Source organism: Aquila chrysaetos, chromosome 1, assembly GCF_900496995.4.
Source record: "Aquila chrysaetos chrysaetos chromosome 1, bAquChr1.4, whole genome shotgun sequence".
Classification (NCBI taxonomy): domain Eukaryota; kingdom Metazoa; phylum Chordata; class Aves; order Accipitriformes; family Accipitridae; genus Aquila; species Aquila chrysaetos.
In genome coordinates, this window is record NC_044004.1 from 53,161,634 (window position 1) to 53,180,963 (window position 19,330).

At 38.7% G+C, this 19,330-nt stretch overlaps 1 protein-coding gene across 5 annotated transcripts in view; it reads left to right on the top strand.

Annotated features, from left to right (window-relative positions):
• The window catches only part of GRID2 (glutamate ionotropic receptor delta type subunit 2), a 740,237-nt gene that overhangs the window by 620,259 nt on the left and 100,648 nt on the right, over positions 1-19,330 (top strand). For all 5 annotated transcript variants that reach the window (XR_003924278.2, XR_003924280.2, XM_030020238.2 and 2 more), the window contains one exon: positions 9,641-9,779. Coding sequence is in view for 3 of the 5 variants with exons in the window: in XM_030020238.2 (XP_029876098.1) it covers positions 9,641-9,779 (139 nt within the window). In the remaining 2 variants the exon portion in view is untranslated. The remainder of the gene's footprint in view (positions 1-9,640; positions 9,780-19,330) is intronic.

Genomic DNA, 19,330 nt, shown 5'->3' on the forward strand with positions numbered 1-19,330 from the left:
GCGGAGCTCAGTCCGTGGTAGAGGATCAACGAACCTGCTGTTTTCGCCTGTATTTCAGGGATTCGCGCAGGCATAGTTTACCACTGTGCTTTGATCTTTCCCACAGCAGGGCAGGAAACTGAAGCACATTCCATAGGGTGCCTCTATCACAGGCCTATGTTATCTAAACACAGATGTTCTACTTATCCAACACGCAAGGCCAAACAACAATTAGTATGATATATATGTTTTTCGACAGCTCAGATGTAAGTCACTTGAGCGTGTTTAAAATCCTTCTCACCAATCTTCCATTATTTTCCCACGCTTGGCATTTGAAGGCAGATAGAAAAATAATTTGATAATAGAAGTAGCAGAGACTCAAACTTATAAACACTCTGTAGATTGCTAATCCAGTGGTGAGCCAATACTGTAGTAGGCTGAAATGCTTTGCACGGGGTAGCGCTAGCTCTTTCCTTGGCGCTAGAGCATTTTCTAGCTTCAGAGAGGGAGGGTTCAAAGAACATGACTGAGGATCGGGCATTTCAAGCAAAATAATTTGTGAGTAGTCATTTGGGCCATCTTTTGGATATTTCTATTTGTCCATCAGGTTATGTGTCAAGGCTGTCCGACCAGGTTTATGAGATGGGTATGCTGGGCCACAACTTGATGAGGGCTTGGTGGCAGTGCCACTGGTCCTTGATTAGCCCCAGCATTTGAAATATCAGCATGGGTAATCTCTTCCTATTAATGAGGAAACAGAGCTGAGCAATGAGCCTTAGTATGCAAGTCAAATGCCAAAGGCACATCCAAACAGATGCACAGCAGTAGCAAATGGAGGATTTTCAGAGGGAGTTTGCAAGATATGAAATATAACTTGGAGGTGATTACTGGCCAGCAGTAACCAAGAGTGACAAGGTAGCATGGTAATCTCTTTCAGATTGGGGCTGGCTCATGCCTGGCCCCGTCGGTAGGAGGTTGGGCGGAGCCTACATTTACCTGCACAAGGTTGTGCATATACCCTCAGGTTAGCTAGCTTCCAGAGCTGTTGATAAGGCTCTGTAAGGATGTATAAGATGCAGCTTCTCAAACCACTTTACAGATTTCAGATGACTAGGAGTGATTAGAAATAAGCCTGAAGGAGAAGAAAGATCATATCAGATACTCTCCCTGTCACATAAAAGGGAGAAATAAATGAGGAGAGGTTTCTTTTGTGGATCATTGCTTCCCTTCTGGGAGGGCAATGAGGGCAGTGCTTCCTACCCAGCTGAAAGGAAACAATCTTCCAGGGAGCAAGTGTAATGAGATTAGTCAGGGGATCATTACACTAACAACAAATGGGAGAGAGTAAGTGATTGTTTAGTTCAGAATTAAGACATTAAGGGGGAAAAAAAATTAATCACGGCACCAAATCACAAAGTGAACACATTCTTTAATTGCCTGTAGACCAGTGCGAGAAATCTTGAGTAATAAACAAGAGCAGTTGGAATTACTCACAAATATAGATTTGGTCTTCATGGTGTTACTGAAATCTAGTAGGACCATATGACACTATGAAGTACTGAAAAACAGATGGACAAGGTGGGCAAAAGGGGGAGAAGAGTCTCACTATGTCAAAATGGCATTAGGTATTTCAGAGGCATTGAGAACTTGGAAAGAATTGATCTTAATTTCTTGTGGGACCATGTACTAATGGCTGGAGCACAAAATGAGGTGGGAGTCAATATCTGCTGTAGACCACCAAATTACACTGGAGTAGATAATGATTGGCTCCTCTAGTGCGTATCTGTAATGCATAAGGGAAAATGAGAGATATAATAGGGGCATTCAATCTGAATGATGTATGTTTCAAGTCTCAGGCTGCCCATGCTGAAGCATCTTGAATGCACATATAGAGCAGATGGGAACAAAAAGGAACATTGATCGCACCAAGAGTTAGAAGCTACAAACTTCAGGAAAAATGACTTGGGGAGCAAGTGTACACAGGGGTGAGTCAGAGTTGAGAAAAACAGGAAGCAGGGCTTTGAATATTTTATTAGGAGCTAAAGAAACCTTAATGATAATGGTGCATTAGGTGAAGGTGATACCATTCAAAATAGTTATGCCAGATAGGCAATAAATATTTCTCTTCTGTGCTTGTGAAAAAAACAAATTAAATACTTTCCATGTCAAGAGGATGTTAAATGGTAGCTACTAATGTCAAACATTTTCAAATCAGCAAATCCAAACAAATGTCACCCAAACAATTTAAAAGAGCTTGCTAAGGAGCTTCCAGGACCACTATTTGTTGATCTCAGTCCTGGAGCGTTGGGCAGGTTTTAGAAAGCTGACAAAAAAAATCTAATGTAAAGCCTGAAGACCAAAATGAACCTTCAACTCAAGTGTTTCTTCCATCTTAATATATGGATGTAACAGCTTGAAAGACTTCACAAATATAGACAGACACTTGACAGTTCCAAAAGATATCACCATTAAAAAGTCTGGTATTGAAGTTATATAATTATACAAAACATTAGTATTTCTCAAAGAGTACAACAACAGCCCTTTTCCTCAAAATCATCCAGAGAAGGAGGAGGAAGGCTGTAGAAATAACGGGAAAAAGGAAGCCAAAGTGTGTCCATGGTAAGTACACCAGTGGCATACAGAAAAATGCTTTGTCATGTATTGCTGGGAGCCACACCCGAGCCAGACACTGAACAGTGCCTGAGGAGAGAGAATATGCCTGGAAGCTAGTAACAGAGGATACACAAGGAGATTTTCAGTATAGACAGAGATAGGATATGTTTGGTTTTTCCCTTAAGCACAGTTCAACATACAAAGGACTCCTGTTCAGTGAAAAGAATAGGCCAGCTCTAAACTCAGGAGAGCTCTAATGCTGTTGGAGTAGGCATAGGAAAATGTCTTCTCTATCAATTGTATGCTAGGAAGATAGACATCAAAAATTTATCTCATATTTCAAATTTTGAGAGTAATGAATGCCAACACTTCCATGAATTTACAATGGCTCCACTAAATTGTTTTAATGGTAAATAGAAGAAAATATGAAGATTTCTAAATATTTCAACATTTTTAAATGTTTCAAATATCTCTCTTGAAGTGATTTTAGTTTCTCATTTACATCGCGTTTATTTTTAGCAAACTAATATGTGAGAATATCTTGACAATGAAAAACGCTGCTATGCATGACTTCTACTATTTTATGGAAAAAAAAAAATGTTGCTTGATCTTTTGGATATGATGGAACCTTTTATAATCACTTTAGTAAAAAAAATTGGTTCCCTTCCAATCCTACTGCTTCCAGTGAACCAAAAAAAACCAATTCCTATAACTTACTACCTAATATATTTGGAGTATTGTCACAGTATTAATAGTAATGGTAGTAATAATACCTAGATGCAGTGCTCTTTTTTTAGGAAGTAAGACCTGAAAAAATGTTTCATGTGTGAAACAAAATATCTGAATGTCTCTTTTCATATATAAATTAAAAAATAAACAAAAATCACTACATTTTAATAAAAACAAAATGCTAGGGGAGAAACAGGTGGTGTGGTGAATAAAAGCAATAGCTGGCTCTTGAACTTGTCCAGACCTTGTAGAATCTGGCTGCCAGCCCTGCCTCATGCTCAGTTCCTTCCCTACTCTCAATTCCCTGCAATCTGCCAATATTTGCAAGGCTAGGGAATTCAGCCACTGATTTACAAGCTTATTTGAAAGGCATTACCAATTCAAGGGGCTGTATTCTCCTGTTGAAGAATACATGCCATGCCTGCTGTGGTCAATGAGTGTTAACTTCAGCACACAATGTAATATTACAAACTTGGGTTATGACATGCCAGCTTATATGCTATGGAAATGACTGCATTCTGCACAGTTCAGGGAAGAAAGGAAAAGTATGGGTAAAAAATGAAAAGAAAGGAAGAAAAATTCATGATGAGAGATTTTCCAACACCTTCCAAGCTGCATTTATTCAGCTGGTACAAATAAGTACAGGCTTCATTGACTGTAGAGGTTTTGGGGTTTTTTTGGTCCTATACTGAATTGAACATTGCCAATTGAAAACAGGAGAGATTTTATATTATCAAGAAAGGTTTTAACAGAACAATAGCAATAGCTAATGCCCTGAAAGATTCTGCCTTTGAAGAGCTCTGCTTTGCAGAGTTTTGTAAAGATATCAGAGCTCAAACTTTAGGTTTTGTTTCTCATGGCAAAAATAGCTGAAATATAAAATGCCTTTGCCTCTTTGTTAATACAAACTACTCCCCTTACACCCACTCTCTATTAATGTCCCTTTCACAAAGAAAACATAAGATGTACATTGATCTAAACTGTTTGCAACAGAACTCTACACTTTATATTTGTGCAAATGGAAATTGCAGATGCACAGCATAATTGATGTGACTGTTCTAACAAGCTAAAGGCTAAACTGCAGCCAACTCCCAGTCCTTTGTGTCTTTTTCCAAAGGCCAATAATTCACTAAATGTGGGCAGAATTTTTGCAAGAAAAAGCAAAACCAAAATCTGTCCCCAGATAACCCACCCTATTATTTCTTCACCTTCCTTTTCCAAGCACAGTCAAGATCCTTGCTTTCAAGTTTGATAGTATTACAGTTCCTCGACAAAACAGTCACAATTAACATCTTTTTTATGGTTCTCAAAATTATCTGAAAAAAAATCTCGCTAAAACTCCTTACACAGAAATTCAGCTTACTGCAGACCTGCAGCAGAGACTATTGCAAATTAAATGATTGAAATTTGACAAAGTTATTCGCACCTGAGATATCTTCTTGAAGTGAGAATGGTAGGGTAGCCTTGATGGTAAGTATTGGTGACAAACTGAGTTTTGTCTATAATAAGAACCTAGTCTTTGGGATTTCCCTGGCAGCTGTGGTTATCACAAATAGAAATTGCAAGCTGTGATTCTTGTAGTCTCCTTCTTGTAGGAGAAGGGCAGAGCCTTCTCATCTAAGCCTCTTTCTTCACATATGGGGTTAGCTGCAGTAGACACCCAGTCCAGCTCTCAACTCCCCCCAGAAACATCATTTAGTAGAGTTATCAAATTCAGGACATCATAGAATAATTGTGGTTTATGGCTTTTCTCTGTGTGTGTAGTTGTTTAAAAAGTACGTTTCAATAATTAATCTTCAAAAGGCATTATTGTTCTCAATAATCAATTCCAAGTTTTCTCAACATTGTGGGCTCTGTGCTGCCAAGCTATTTGCTTTGGTAATAGTAAAAAAATTATTTTTGAGCTGGTAAAGCAAATGAATTTTATTTGCAAATACTATGCATTCCCAGTGAAGTTGTTAAATTGATATTAAATCAGAGAGAGACCTTATCTTGCACATTTATTGTGTGAATGACTGGTAACAAAAATTCCATTGCTTTTCAGCAAGATGGCTGCTACCAGGCTTGATCTCAGAAGTGCCAAATGCGGTTAAAACTTCTTCAAGAAACGTTTCACCATTTCTTTTTTGTCCACAAGAAAGAATTTTTTCCATTTCTATTTGTAATGCTTTCATAGTTCTGGACTACACAGACAAATGCAATTTCTCTTCAGGCAGTTGACAAATCCCTGAGAACAAGATATTTGAAGAACCAGCCTATGCATTTTGAATTATTCAAATTTAGTCCAGAGTTATGGAATACCAAGATCTCACCAGGCTGTGATCTCAATTTCCCTGTTTTGTCCATTTTTCTCATGATTTCAGTCCTACTCCTTGCCTGTAATCCTCTCTTGTGATTTTTTACTTGAAGAAACCCTTAAACTTACTGTTAACAAGAGAGAATAACTTAAAAGGTATTAGAAATCTGTATGGGAGTTGTATAGGTTCACGTTTTATCTCCTAAGGTGGGTTTTTCCCTATATTTAAGTCTGTCATAATTATACATTGTATTGTTTGCATTGTCAAGGCAATGAGTTATTTTTCTTACCTTCCGATATTTAGCGTGAAGCACTTGGAAAGAAATGGGACTAAACAAGAATTCATAAGATAAGTTGCCGCCTAAGCCTGTCATCTGAAGTAGGCCAGCATTAAACTAGTCTAGGATTGATGAAGGAGAGCTGCATTAGATGAGAGTGGGAGGACTAAAAGTAATTTCTTTCACTGGCATTTCTACAGTAATTCAACTCTTTCAGAAAACTCTCAGTAAGATTGATTTTTGCTAGGTCAGTTTACTCTAGAAAATCTCTTTTCCTTCCTGCACATGCAATCTGAAAATTTGAAAGGCAGATTAGATTTTTAAATGATTTTTAGTACACTTCAAAACTGTCAGCTGAATTGTACTAGGAGCTGTAGTCACAACATAGGTAATCTATGGGTATTGGCATTTTTGTGCTGCTTTATACCCTTCTGCCAGTGTACTGGAAGGGACAAGTCTAAAGAATAATACAGCCTCTGTATTCATTTGAGGTCTGTCTCTTAAGATGACAAAGCAACTCCAGGGCTGCTAAGTGTCTTCTTTGATCTCCATTTGTTTCATGAGCAGAGCTCAGTATTTTTAAGTGTTGCTCAGCATGCTACAACAGTAGTTTTTAGTATAACAACAACCGGCATGTTAACTCCCATTGATGAATTTTGCTATAGGAATGAGGTGTGATAGCACAGATTTTACTCTGGTCACCATCATGTGTTTACATGGCATCAGGTGGCCCCTTTGCCGTTAGGGGTTATTAAGCTTTGCTGTTATGATATGAAAGATAATACCAGGGAAAGACTTGTTTCATCTTCTTGGCTCCCTCCTCCCTTGCACCATGTGTCCTGTGCGTAGCCTCTTGTAACTAGAATATGCTGTCATCCATAAAGATGTCCATGAACCTGAAACTCATACTAGATATTGGGAAGGAGAGCCCAAGGAGGTTTATATGCATGTCCCTTCTGCATACTAATTTACAGTCAACAATTGCGACTGTTAGGTCTGTAGCTCTTCTTTGTGGTAATGTTAATGGAAAACCAATGATTGTTGCTCTCCTGAATGACTTGGTGCTCTTCTGCACTGAGAAAACATGTAAATTTGGACTGAAAGAAAACTCTGGAAAGTTTTATCCCTAGAAACAAAATCGGGGGAAGGGAGCAAAGAGGTTTCTTAAGGTGAGCTGTCATGGTGCAGGAAGTGTTTTAGCAAACAGTACGATAGAACAAGACCGTATCACATTAGGTCTCCTAATAGCTGCCAAAGAAATGATACTGTGGCAGTAAAAGATCTTTGATTTTTGTTTGTTTCTTTCTTTCACTGGGAGAGGTGGACTGCCCTGCCCATACTACTTAAAAATCATGCACCTATGCAGTTGCGGTGTCAGTCTTGCTTTAGAAATGGTGGTTTATGAAGCATCAGTGCAAAGATTTTAGAGTAGGGATGGGAGTGATGAATTATTTTGATATGTGTTTATTGTATGTGTACTTGGATGCAAGCTTTGTCCTCCATCTTCATTTATTGACTACTGATATACAAGGTACAACTGTGAGTTAGGAACAAGACTTCACAAACACCTGGGTGAACTAAAAGCACTTGGGATGACCAGCACTCAGTTTTTTTAAGTCTGTTGTTAACATGGGTGTTAAAAAAGAAAAGCTAACAGTGAATAGTGGGGACAACCTTACCAATGTATGGGAAAACTACACTGTATGAACAGTAGGGGAATGCTGTGGCTGAGAGGTCTATGAAGACTTTCGTGGTCACTTATTGCACAGCATCCTCGCTTGAAAACCAGAAGGCAGGTGTATGACTTTCAGTGGTCCTCTCTTTTCTGACATTTCATTTCAATTAAAAAAAAAAGTCAGAACTTAAAGTTTTACTCATTAAGCTGAAAAATGAAAACGCAAGGATGTCCAGGAGATCATTGGCTTCTACTATATCATTCTGCCCATTTCAATTCAATATGAAGATTATCTCCAGGAATTGGCACCTGAAAGTTAAAAGTACAAACAGCCTTTCCCGATAAATTGATATTGCTGTCTGCTCCTCTCATTTTATTAAAAATCATTTTTAAATGAAGTATTCCAAAGACTTTGCAAAACCTGTTGTAAAGTAGAAATATTCTATTAAAAATCATTTAAAATTTATGTGGGAGAGAAAACCAAATCATCAGATGTTGAAGTTAATGTTCATCTTTTAAAGTCCTTATATTGAAATAATATCTCCCAATCTGATCAGCAGAATCTTATTTCAGATAATTACATGGCATCTTGGAAATAAAAGGAAATTTATTTCCGACTGCGCAGGTCTAATGCAGATTTTGTCTTTCAGTACTGGAATTCTTAAAAGGCAAAGGAATTCAGTACTTATATACAAAAATATAAATGGAGTCAGTTATTATTCCACATGTTACAACTCCACATCACTGAAGTAGGAAAAAAGTTTCAAATTTGTTTGTTGTATGGTGATGCAGAGTTCCCAATGCTTTGTATAGTTAGGACAAGCTTTGAACAAAACAATAAGGTGATTCTTCATATTCAAGCATTGATTAAATATCTGGTTCATGTACATAATTGAAAATTATTTGTACTCGGAATGGGAACAGTTGTAATTTATATTCCCTTTAAACCTACTTGCTGGGAAAATGTGAAGGAATTTTTATGTAAGTGAAGATCCAGCACAAAATATTTCCAGGTGATTGACTCTGTAACAACTGCTTTTGCAAATCCTAGGTATTGTACCATCATAAGATTTTGCATCTGAGAAAGCTACCTCAAAAATAATGACAGCTGTTCAAATTGCAGAGTATAGGGGGGAGAGGAAAAAGTTGAATGTCTTGAGCAGTTGACTGTGGATGTTTTTTGCATTCACCTGTTCCCTCTAGTTACTTGTAGCTGTGACAAAACTTATACTGCAGGGAAAGTGGGTATTTTTAGAACAATGAATTTTCTTTCATCTAAAAATCTGTGATTTGTATGTTTTTAACTGAAAGAGCTCTCTCAAAGACTCCGAACTAGTGTGTTTTGGGGGCAGCTATTTGAATAAAAAATAATGCTTTTCATGGCTTGCTGAACTGGGCTCTGGTCACACAGGCAGTGCTGTGCAGCTCATCCTGGTAGGTTTAACCACTGCTAATATTTTGTTTACTTGGCAGGTGGATTTTAAAGGAAAGCAACTATGGGAACACAAAACAATTTTGCATTCTTCTTCAACACATGTGATTTTTTTTTTTTTTTTGCATGTCCGAGTTCACTTGCAGCAAGTTGGACACATACATATGGTTCTCATGAGCATCTGCCTGCCTACAGAACTGTGAAAAGTAATTGTGTTTTGATGGCGGTTTTTTAACTTTGTGTTCTCAAGAATGCAAGAACAACTTAATTAAGGTTTGTAGATAAGATCTCTAAGGAAAGAACGTTGTAAGAATTTACTTTTGCTGGTTTTTTTCTGTGATCTTGAAGTCTATTTCCATTACTGGACAGGACTGGCAGATGAATTGCAATTAAAGCCACAATAGCAAAAGAAATTAAATACAGTAATTATGGCTGACAGTGTGGGCTTCCTTCAGTGCTTTTCATTGCATAGAAAGTGTGACTCCAAGTCCTGCTCAGTTTACTAAAGCACCTTGCTCTAGTAAACTGCTTTACCCTGTTGACCTTGGGGCCTAGTTCTCCTAAGAAATGCATAAGCAATGAGGATCTGGGTTTCCTTCTGCCAAATGAAAACTCTTGCTTTTCCTTCTTCCCCACAGGAGGAGAGGTTCCATACACAACCCTGGCAACCCGACTGATGATGGGAGCTTGGTGGCTTTTTGCTTTGATTGTCATCTCGTCCTACACGGCAAACCTAGCAGCTTTCCTCACCATCACACGCATTGAGAACTCCATCCAGTAAGTTGATAATGAATGAATTGAAGGAAAAAGGAGAGTGGTCATATGTATAAATTTATATATACATGTATACTTATATATAAAATACATACTTATATATATAATAAATATATAAAATATACCCAAACAATAAGTATATACATGTATACTTAAATATGAGAAAAGAAAGAAATTTTTATCACCCTGAGAAGTAGTTTGGAAGCTAAAAAAATGACAATATACCATAGATTGCCAGTCTCCCTGAAGGCACTTTGTCTTTAGGATCAGAATTGTTGGCATCTGGTAGATACTCTTCCGTGGCACATATATATACATGTCTATGCACACATACATATTTTGAAAGAAGCAATTGAGTTTGAGATAACCAGTGTATCAGTATTTGAAATGGGAAAGTATAAATTGTTGCTGTGTGTCTTCAGGCTATGCTTTCCATTCAAATGAATTCCACAATACTTGTGCTCTGACACTCTGATCAGGAGGAGCCCAATGCTTCTTCAATGTATGGGGAGCTCAAAGCTGAATTCACCTTTTCTCGCCAAGGCAACAAACAATAAAAATTCACTTACTAGTCACCTTTGCTCCTTGTGCTCCCAGGTGCTCTCTTACTACATTAACAGATCACATTGTTCTCTTTTTTCTGTCTATTGGTTCTTTTGCTTCATGCCTCCCTAACATGAATGTCCTTGTCTTCCCCTGTTCTTTTTATGGTGAACTGTTTTTCTATCACACCTTCCAGTCCTTTTTTCCAGATCATCTCATGTCTCCATACCACAGAAACCTTTCTAGGTCTCCTACCCTCTCTTGCTGCCCTTTTGTTCTCCAGTCTCCCCTCCTTCAGCAAGCTGCATGCTGACTTATCCACACTCCCACTGCTCCAGTGACCTCCCCCACCCCCAAATCCTTCCTCTTGGGTCAAAGCAGAGACTGGAAAATACAGCGAAGCATTAGCTAGCCCAGCACTCCAAGTGGCAGCTGGCCATTTTTCCATAGCAGGTTTTTAATCCATGAAAGTATGTGAGAGTGGCAAAGTTAGCCCTTCCCATAAATCCTTCTTTGCAAAAGTGATAGAGTGACTTTAAAGAAGAGAGGCCCATTCTCCTGTATTTCTTCTTCCAGAAAGGTAAGAACCTGACCTTCAAGTCAGGCTTAATGCTGACCTTAGGGAAAATTCAGTTTTCTCACTCCAGTTGTTGATTCAAGTCCCTGTCTTCTGTGTATCATCACCCTAAGGTCTTGCTGCCTCTAGTTCAGCTGCTTTCCAAATCTCTTTGAAGTGAGCCACTAGTGTAGACTGGGCAGGGGGAGCCTTGACCTCCTGTGAATTCATTGGTTAGGTTCAAGCATCACTGCATGCCAGCCAATCACCACGGTCTCACTAAGGCACTTTTCCTCTAGGTGAAGATTTTCTACATACTAAACCCAATCCAGGCTTTGACAGCACATAGACGAGTAAACATCTGCAATAGCAGCTGAGTTTTATTTGCGATTGGGAGCCAAAGCTCAGACCCAAGAGCAGAAGCAGTCCCTCACTTTAGGTGCATGGTTATCTCCTGACTCTCCCCATTAAGAGCATCCTCTTGCACTTCATAAACCCTTTCTCTTTCTCCCTGAGCGGGGGCAGAGGAGGAAGTTGGTGTCCTGTGGCCCAAATTGTGCAGGCATTACCAGTCCTTATTCATTCCCCATTGGAAATGAAGTGTCTGTGGTTGTTATCCTTCCTTTCTGAGCTAACAACCTCAACACTTTCATCTATTAGAGGGCTAAACACTCCAAGACAGACACATGTAAAACAGACTAAAATCACATGAGCAAATCATTCCCCTGATGCAGTTGCATTACCAGTTAAATCAAGTTATCATTTTCTTTTGAGATCTGAATAACAGACTTTGAGATCATGGAATACTTCAGGGCTATTTTGACACAACCCAACTGTTTGACTCAGTAGTCCCAATTATAATCCCTTCACAATTTATCGGGGAGTAAAATGATATTCTGCGTCAATGTTTGTCAGAGTTGATCTTGAGGTTTTGAGGGAGGTTGGGGTTTTTATATTTTTTAAGTTTAAAAAGCTTTACATTTGACTAAGGAGCGTAAAGAAATAACATGGGAATTTGTACATGCAAAATAAATAATAATGATACATTCATTGATTTGGTTTGTCCTCATAAATATGAAATATGCCTCTGCATCCTGCTTTGAAATTATGTCCCTTCTAGTTTTGAAGTAGTCCAGAAAAATGTTCAAATTGCGGTGACAAATGTCTGAGTTTTCTTATCATGTGTAAAAAAGAATAAAATATATCCAAACCATAATTTAATACATCTTCAGCTTTTTCATGCAGTTTATTATGATGTCACTAGAAAACCCTCAGTGGAATTCTGAGGTTATTATATACAGTTGGGACTACATTGGTCTTTGTGCTGTATTATTTATGGGCAAAGTCACTGAAAATGTTTTATTCAGTAGAAAATGTTGCAGCTGGAAAGCTCCTGGAATGAAAGAACGAAGACATTTTTCAACAGCACTTGCAGCTCAAAAATAGAGTAATTAGATGTGTTAAGTATCCGTTAGGGAATGAAGTTATCCTAACTATGGTGGGAGTGTAAAACTTTAGTTTACAAAACTGCCAAAATTGGAACTCAAACCAGCACATAAGAGAGAGGCTGTTTGTTTACCATGCTGAATTACTGCAAAGTGGGAAACATGAATAAGCAATAAAGAAAAAAGCTGATGCTCTTTTTTTTTTTTTTTAACAGATCAAATTGTACCTTGGGGAGCTTTGAAGGCCAGAATGGAAATGAGTTTAAGTATTTAAAGAAAATAAACCAAATTCTGCTTGTAGTGCTATCCAGCCAGCTTCAGAGAAGTCAGAAAAATGAAAGAAACTAAGTCAGTGGGTTTGCACAGATGTAACAAGTAGTTAATAGGTTTTCATTTCAGATTTCCAGCTAGCATCAGATATTACAGTGTGTTGTTGAAGGTACGGTCCTTGTGATATCTTTTACGAAAGATAGGAGGATTCAAGCAGCCCACAGCACATTTCATTTCCATGGAACATTTGGGTAGTTACTGCATTTCAGCTTTTGGATGTGTAGCCAGTTTCTGTTCAGAGCTCTTGCAGCTTTCCTTTCTCAGCTGGCATGAAGGTTGGGCCACTTTTCCTAATCAGTGCCTCATGGTACCCAGAAGTCTATTTTGAGAAGAAAAGCATACAAATTTTTTTAGGCAATGCCCTAGGGGGGGCCTAGTGGAATGTTCCCTTTCCCTAGAGTCTCAAAGTAGATCTTTGCCATATAACCTCACTTGAAGTTGATGGCATTTGTTCTCTGCTTCACTGATTAATTTGGATCAAATTGTTACAATTTTTAAATGAACTTAGAGGAACAAGAAGAGTAAGAGTGGACGTTAATCTCCTTTTCCAGACAAATGGCTACTCTCAATACCTTTGGGATCTCAGCTTTTCATCTTCTGCCAACAGGCAATATCAGGAGTAGAGGCACGCAAGTCATAAAGTAGTTCCTAGATGCATCTTTTGTTCATGCTTGACCCACATTGCAGATGACATTTAAATCAAGACAGTCAGCATTTCAAATGCCAAAACATTGTGGCAGCAAAGCAAAGCATAATTTCTATGTTCCTTAAATCTTTACATCACTGTCTCAAATGCAACATGAATGAATAGTAATTAAGAGTGGCTTTTCTTGGTAAATGCCAAATAAATTTGGAGGTCTCGAGCTATTTCTCATAGGTGCTGATGCTGTGAATTTCATCACTGAGCCAGTATTGCCATTACTGTGTTTTATGATTCCTTCAGGACAGAATTAGAGTCCATTGGCAGAGACTGATTTTACTCAGACTACTGCACTGCACTGTTTTCCTGGGTAAAGGCAGGGTGCTGCCACCTTCTCACAGGCACTGAAATTTTGCAGAAAAGTTGGGGGAGTGGCGTGGGCAGGGGGGAAGTCAAAGGATTTGTCATTTGAAAGGCCACTATTAGGTGGTTTCAAGTTTAAATCTAATCCACTTCTAAAAGTGTGGAAGCTTGATTAAGACTTTAGATTGTATGCGTTATACAGGGGAGAGTCTGCGTCTTGTGTCTTCTGTAAAACAAGAAGCTCCCATTACGTTCTCCACGTTATAAGTAGTACGTCCTATTTGATAGGTGAGACCTCTGCCTCCGAATAATGGAGGCATAGCAGTAAAGCATGTCTTTTGTCATCCTTGTTTTGCCTAGTCATTCTTTTCACAACATTTTTCCTAAACCATGATTCACTTGAAGCCAAGATGTCCCCAAGGCTTTAAAAACCTCAATACAACTGCCTACAGGTTTTCTGCAAGGGGGGGTTGCACAAGAATGCAGTAATTGGAGTAGATATTTCCTTATGCTGAAAACCAGAATGTTCTTTAACCTTTCCTTTAACATGGTTCATCCAGATCTTCAAAGTGGCTAGCAAGCAGTATTACTAGTTTCTGACACAGCTGTCACTGCCAACAATCAAATCTCTTGGCTTGCTGTGCTCTGTTCCCTAAGCCTGCCTGTGAATTAATCCTTAATGTCCTAAGGAAAAAAAAAAAAAAAAAAAGAAAAAAAAGGCAGCATTGGAAAGCTTTATCTGAATTAGTCATAAAGACTTCAGTGTAAACCATGACATCAGTTATTTTCTCCTAAAATTTAGTGACTACTTCTTGCAAGCAGTTCTGTGTAGCAGTCAAGTCTAACAACACGGCTAGCCTAAATTGATCTATAACCCAGATCTACAAAGATACTTTGACGCCCAAGCCTCTGACCTCAATGGTATTTAATCACCCAAAAAGGAATTTGGTTATTCCTTTATGGAGTTGACCTTTTGTTTTTCTACATTTTCTGTGTATTTTTTTTAAACACTTTTGGCTCACATATATGAACAACATGTTACCAATTCTAAGTCTAGGATTTGAATTTATAGAAGTGGGTATACTTTGGGGAAAGAAACATATGCAAATCCTAATACGTTGGGGGTTTTTTTCTTAGCATTGGAAGCAGGGATAATTTTTTAAATTACAAAGTAATTAATTTGTACTAAACCAGAAAATGAAAGTGACCTGACAACTGCTGCCTGACTAAGGTGCAGAATACTAAACAAAATCAACAAATGCTGAAAAATGCATGTGTCTGTTAATAATTCATCCTCAAATGACTCAGTTCATCCTCAGAATAACCCTATATTGTAGTTAATTTGTATGGGATAATATTGGTATTTTCCCAGTAATTGTAATGAGAAAAAAACTTACCATAAATACCACACATAACATTTTTCCCCACAATGCTTCATGAGCGATAACCAAAAATAAGCTGAACTGTGACCTGACTGCATGGTCACTTCCCTAGGAGTAGAACTTTTCTATATACAAGCTCAGTTAAAGGTATTTTATTTTATAACAATTTTTTCAACTATATCTGCTTTTTTATTTTTAAACAATTTTTATCATTCATTACCTTATTGCTTCAAAATTAGAAATCTAAAGAGTTGAATGTTTTAAAATGTGGGATTATAATTCCCTTACTCATGTTAGATCCGCACTTTGCTTTGCAGGTAGTTCAACTGAGATCAGTAAAACTATAGCAAAATTAAATCCCCATCCAGTGTGGATAACGGTATCAGCATTTGGGCATCAAAGGATACCCCATGGGAATTAATCAGATTGACAAATACTTTTTCCTTATTTTGAGATCTGGTGTGGCAGCTGTGTGGTGAGACTGGGTGACATAGTGAGGCTGGGCATTTATGTCTCCACTAAATGTATTGGTATGAACAGAGAATGGGTTGTTTAATCCAGGAATAAAGGTACATCAAACAATGTGTAACCTACAAACTAGGCTGGAGGCAAAGTAGTTATGAAAACTCTTTCTTCTGGAAAGGAACCTCAATAGTTTAATAATTTTATTAGTTCTGTCAAGGTCTGTCATTTCTCTTTGTTTTGCTGTACCTTAGCTGCTAGGTTGTGAATGTCATACCAGTAGTCTGCAGAGTTGCAGGTTATAAAAAACAGATTCTAAAAGAGGTCATATATATTATGATCCCATTTGACACGTTTGTGTAAGGGGATGAAGCCACTGATGTGATAGGTCTTTTCCATTTTTGCAGCTTGCCTGTGCAGCAGCATACGCACATGTATACCTCAAAGGCTGCAAAACTTCTTTCTCACTCCTAAGCATAGGGTCAGGCAAACCAAAACTTGGGATTTCCTGCTGACAACAGCGTTTAGTGTGTCTGTAGAGTTTCACTCATACTTGTCTTGCTTCTTGTCCTCTTGCCATCATTTTCTCAGCATAGAGCAGCACCTGCTGCAACTGTGAAAAGATGCAGAGCAGGGCAGCTGAGAGGCATCCTGTGTTTTAGGATAGCACACCAAACAGTAAAGAACTGCAGACTGTAGTTAATGCTAGACTTGGCAGCTACAACATGCCTTCCTGAAGGCATCAACATTAATTCTCCTTCTTGTTATTTCCCTGCCGGTGATGCCTTTGTGGGTGATGGCACTCTTGCTTGCTTCTCAGACTGTTTGTAGTACCCTTCCCATACCTGATGGTAGTACGCTTGTGGACTAACCTTTTGTGTCTTGTGTTGGTTTGCCTTTCTGAAAATAGCAAGGTTGCTTTTATAGCCACAAGCTATATAGAGGAGCTGGTTTTCTTTTGTGCTGTTTCTAACCTTACTGCTTTGTGGCAGCAGCTACACATATCATTTGTATACCAGTTAGCAATAATATTTCAGAAAAAATGCTTTGTTGCTTGTTACATTAGAAATTGTATGGCTATACAGAGTCTTGTAAAGTAATGATTGCAATTTTGCTAGGTGTCGTCACTTGAAATTGGAGACTCAGTAAATACTTTTTGTACACTTTTCTAGCCATATGTATGACAAATAACACAGCAATTACAGGACATTACAATATGCATCCTGCGACAGTTCGTTGCACTTCTCAGCACTGCCAAGAGATACAGAAGTGTATTGGCAGCAGCAGCAGTAACACAGAATGGGTGAATATAGTATGTTGTATTTATCTAGTGCCTTTCACCAGTGATGCTTCTGACAGATAGATAGACTGTCAATGCAACAGTAGTACACCTACTTCTACACAACACATTGCCTAATGGTGAAACAGAGAGAAATTCTCACCAAGGCCCACCGCTGTCTACCAGGCTGCCTTTCTGCAGAGCTGCACCCCAGCCCGTGTTGTTGCAGGGTGTTATTCCTCCCCAGGTGCGGGGCTTTGCATTTGTCCTTGCTGAATTTCATACCACTCCTGTCAGCCCATTCCTCCAGCCTTTCTAGGTCCCTCTGCACAGCAGCCTGTCCTTGAGCAATCGGCTGGTCCCCCAATGTCGTGTCATGTGCAAACTTGACAACAGGGTGCTTATTCATCTCCTCCAGGTTATTGGTAAAAACATGTCCCAGGTTAGACCTCTGTGGTACCTCTTACCAGCCTCCAGGTGAGCTACCCTTTGAGTCTGATTATCCAACCAGGAATTTATCCAGCTGGTTTACTACCCAGCCAGGCCTAATGACCTAATTTGGATACAAGAATATTGTGGGAGAGAGTATTGAAAGCCTTGTTAAAGTAAGGCAAACTACATCCATTTCTCTAGTCTAGTCCACAAACTAAGTCATTTTACTGTACAAGGCAACCAGATTGGTCAGGCATGACATACCTTTGGTAAATCTATGTTGACTGCTCCCAGTCAGCTGCTTCTCCTTCATGTGCTCAGAAATGTGCTCTGAGAGGACTCACTCCATGATGTTTTTAATATTTTTTGAATATAGTCTGGATGTTTCCTTTCTCCAGTGGTCGGGGATGTCCTCCAATTTCCTTCACCTTTCAAAAATTAAAGCAAGCAGCCTTGCAAGGACATTGGCCAGCTCTCAGCACACTTTGATGCAGCCTGCCAGGTCCCATGCACTTCTATGGATCTAGTGCTCTCAATCAGCCCCTGCCTTGTCTGGTTGGGATTTACCTGACCATCAACGGCTTGTTGTTCATTGCCTCCTTGAACCCTGCCTCTAGTCACAGAGACCTTGGAGACCTTGCTGGGGAAGAGTGAGGCAAAGAAGGCATTGAGCACCTCAGCCTTAGCTGTGTCTGCTGTCCCCCTCAACAGATCCACACTTTCCTCGTTCTTTTTAGTTCTGCAAAAGCTGTTCTTGTTACCCTTGAAGTCCTTCAAGAGCACCCACTCTAGCTGAGTATTGGCTTTCCTAATGCTATCCAGAGTTGCCAGGAAGTGTTTCTAAACTCCTCCTTTGTAGCCTGTCCATACTTCCATCTTTATATTGTTTGATGAGATGAAGGCCTTTTTTAAATTCTTGGGTTTGTTTAGTAATTCCAAAGTGTAATAGATGATTGAATTGCTTTCCCTGGAGAAACCTTTCTGGTGGCTATGTCTAATCTTCAGTACTGATCTTTAGAAAAGTATTAATCCTTATTTCAGTTTATTTATTAAAGCTAAGCATAACATCTTACTAGTTTACTTTTGTAATTCCCCTGATTACTACTAGAGCCTTTTAAAAATACTTACTGCTTCCCTTTCACACACTGGCTGTAATGAGGTTTCATATTTTTGCTAACAGCTCAGCTGTTTCATATTTAAGCTTTCAGAACTCATAGGTGTTTATCTGGACTTGATAATATTATTTTTTTTACTTTTCAATTACAAATTAGCCACAGTACTTATTCTCCTGATACCTTAGTCTACTAGAGTCTTAGGTTTTTCTTCCTAGAAAAGGGCATGTCTCAGTTCTCTGGTAGAAGAACAATATACTTGGTTTCAAGAAAAGCTTCATTTAGCAGCTCACCTTTGATGATCCCATATGTGTACTGATTCTTTGCAGGTTCCCTGCTGCTTATGTGCTTGAAGAGGAATGCCATCTTGTTGGAGAAAGAGGAAAGGATTGTGGGATTTTTAATACCATTAGTTATTTACTCTTCAAAATTAAATTTATCCCTTCCTTGTACTTGCTATATGTTATCTGCTTAGAATTTAGCTCCTGTTCAATGTTTTTCTAAGCCCATATGTCTGAATTTCAAAGGATTTCTTTTTGACTCAACTAACCTCTAAACCCTTGCCATTGAGCTCTATTGATTTTTTCTTTTCCTACTTTCTGTTGTGTTCAGCGGCATACAATATACTTTGAGATCCGATTACTGTTTTCTTCAGTGCCATCCCTGGAACACCTAAGAACTCCTTCCCCCACTCACACCCCATAGAGCCATTTTCACTAACCTCTATATTTATGGGTTTCAGAAACACAACTTGAAATTTGATGAGTTTCCTACATTTGTGCTTGCATTTTCTGTGGCTGCAATGAGCTTATACAAATTGCTATTGCCTACTTTAAGACAGCATTCAGCCCCTTGATTTGTCCTTATGTGTCATCCACTAGATTTGTGCAGTTTATACAAAGTTAATTTGTGCCAGGAAAGCTGTAATGGGTTTTAGGCAGTAGACATACTGCAGTAGTTATTTTGAAACTTTAATGAATGCCATTAAAGAACCAAAAGTACGGGAGAGC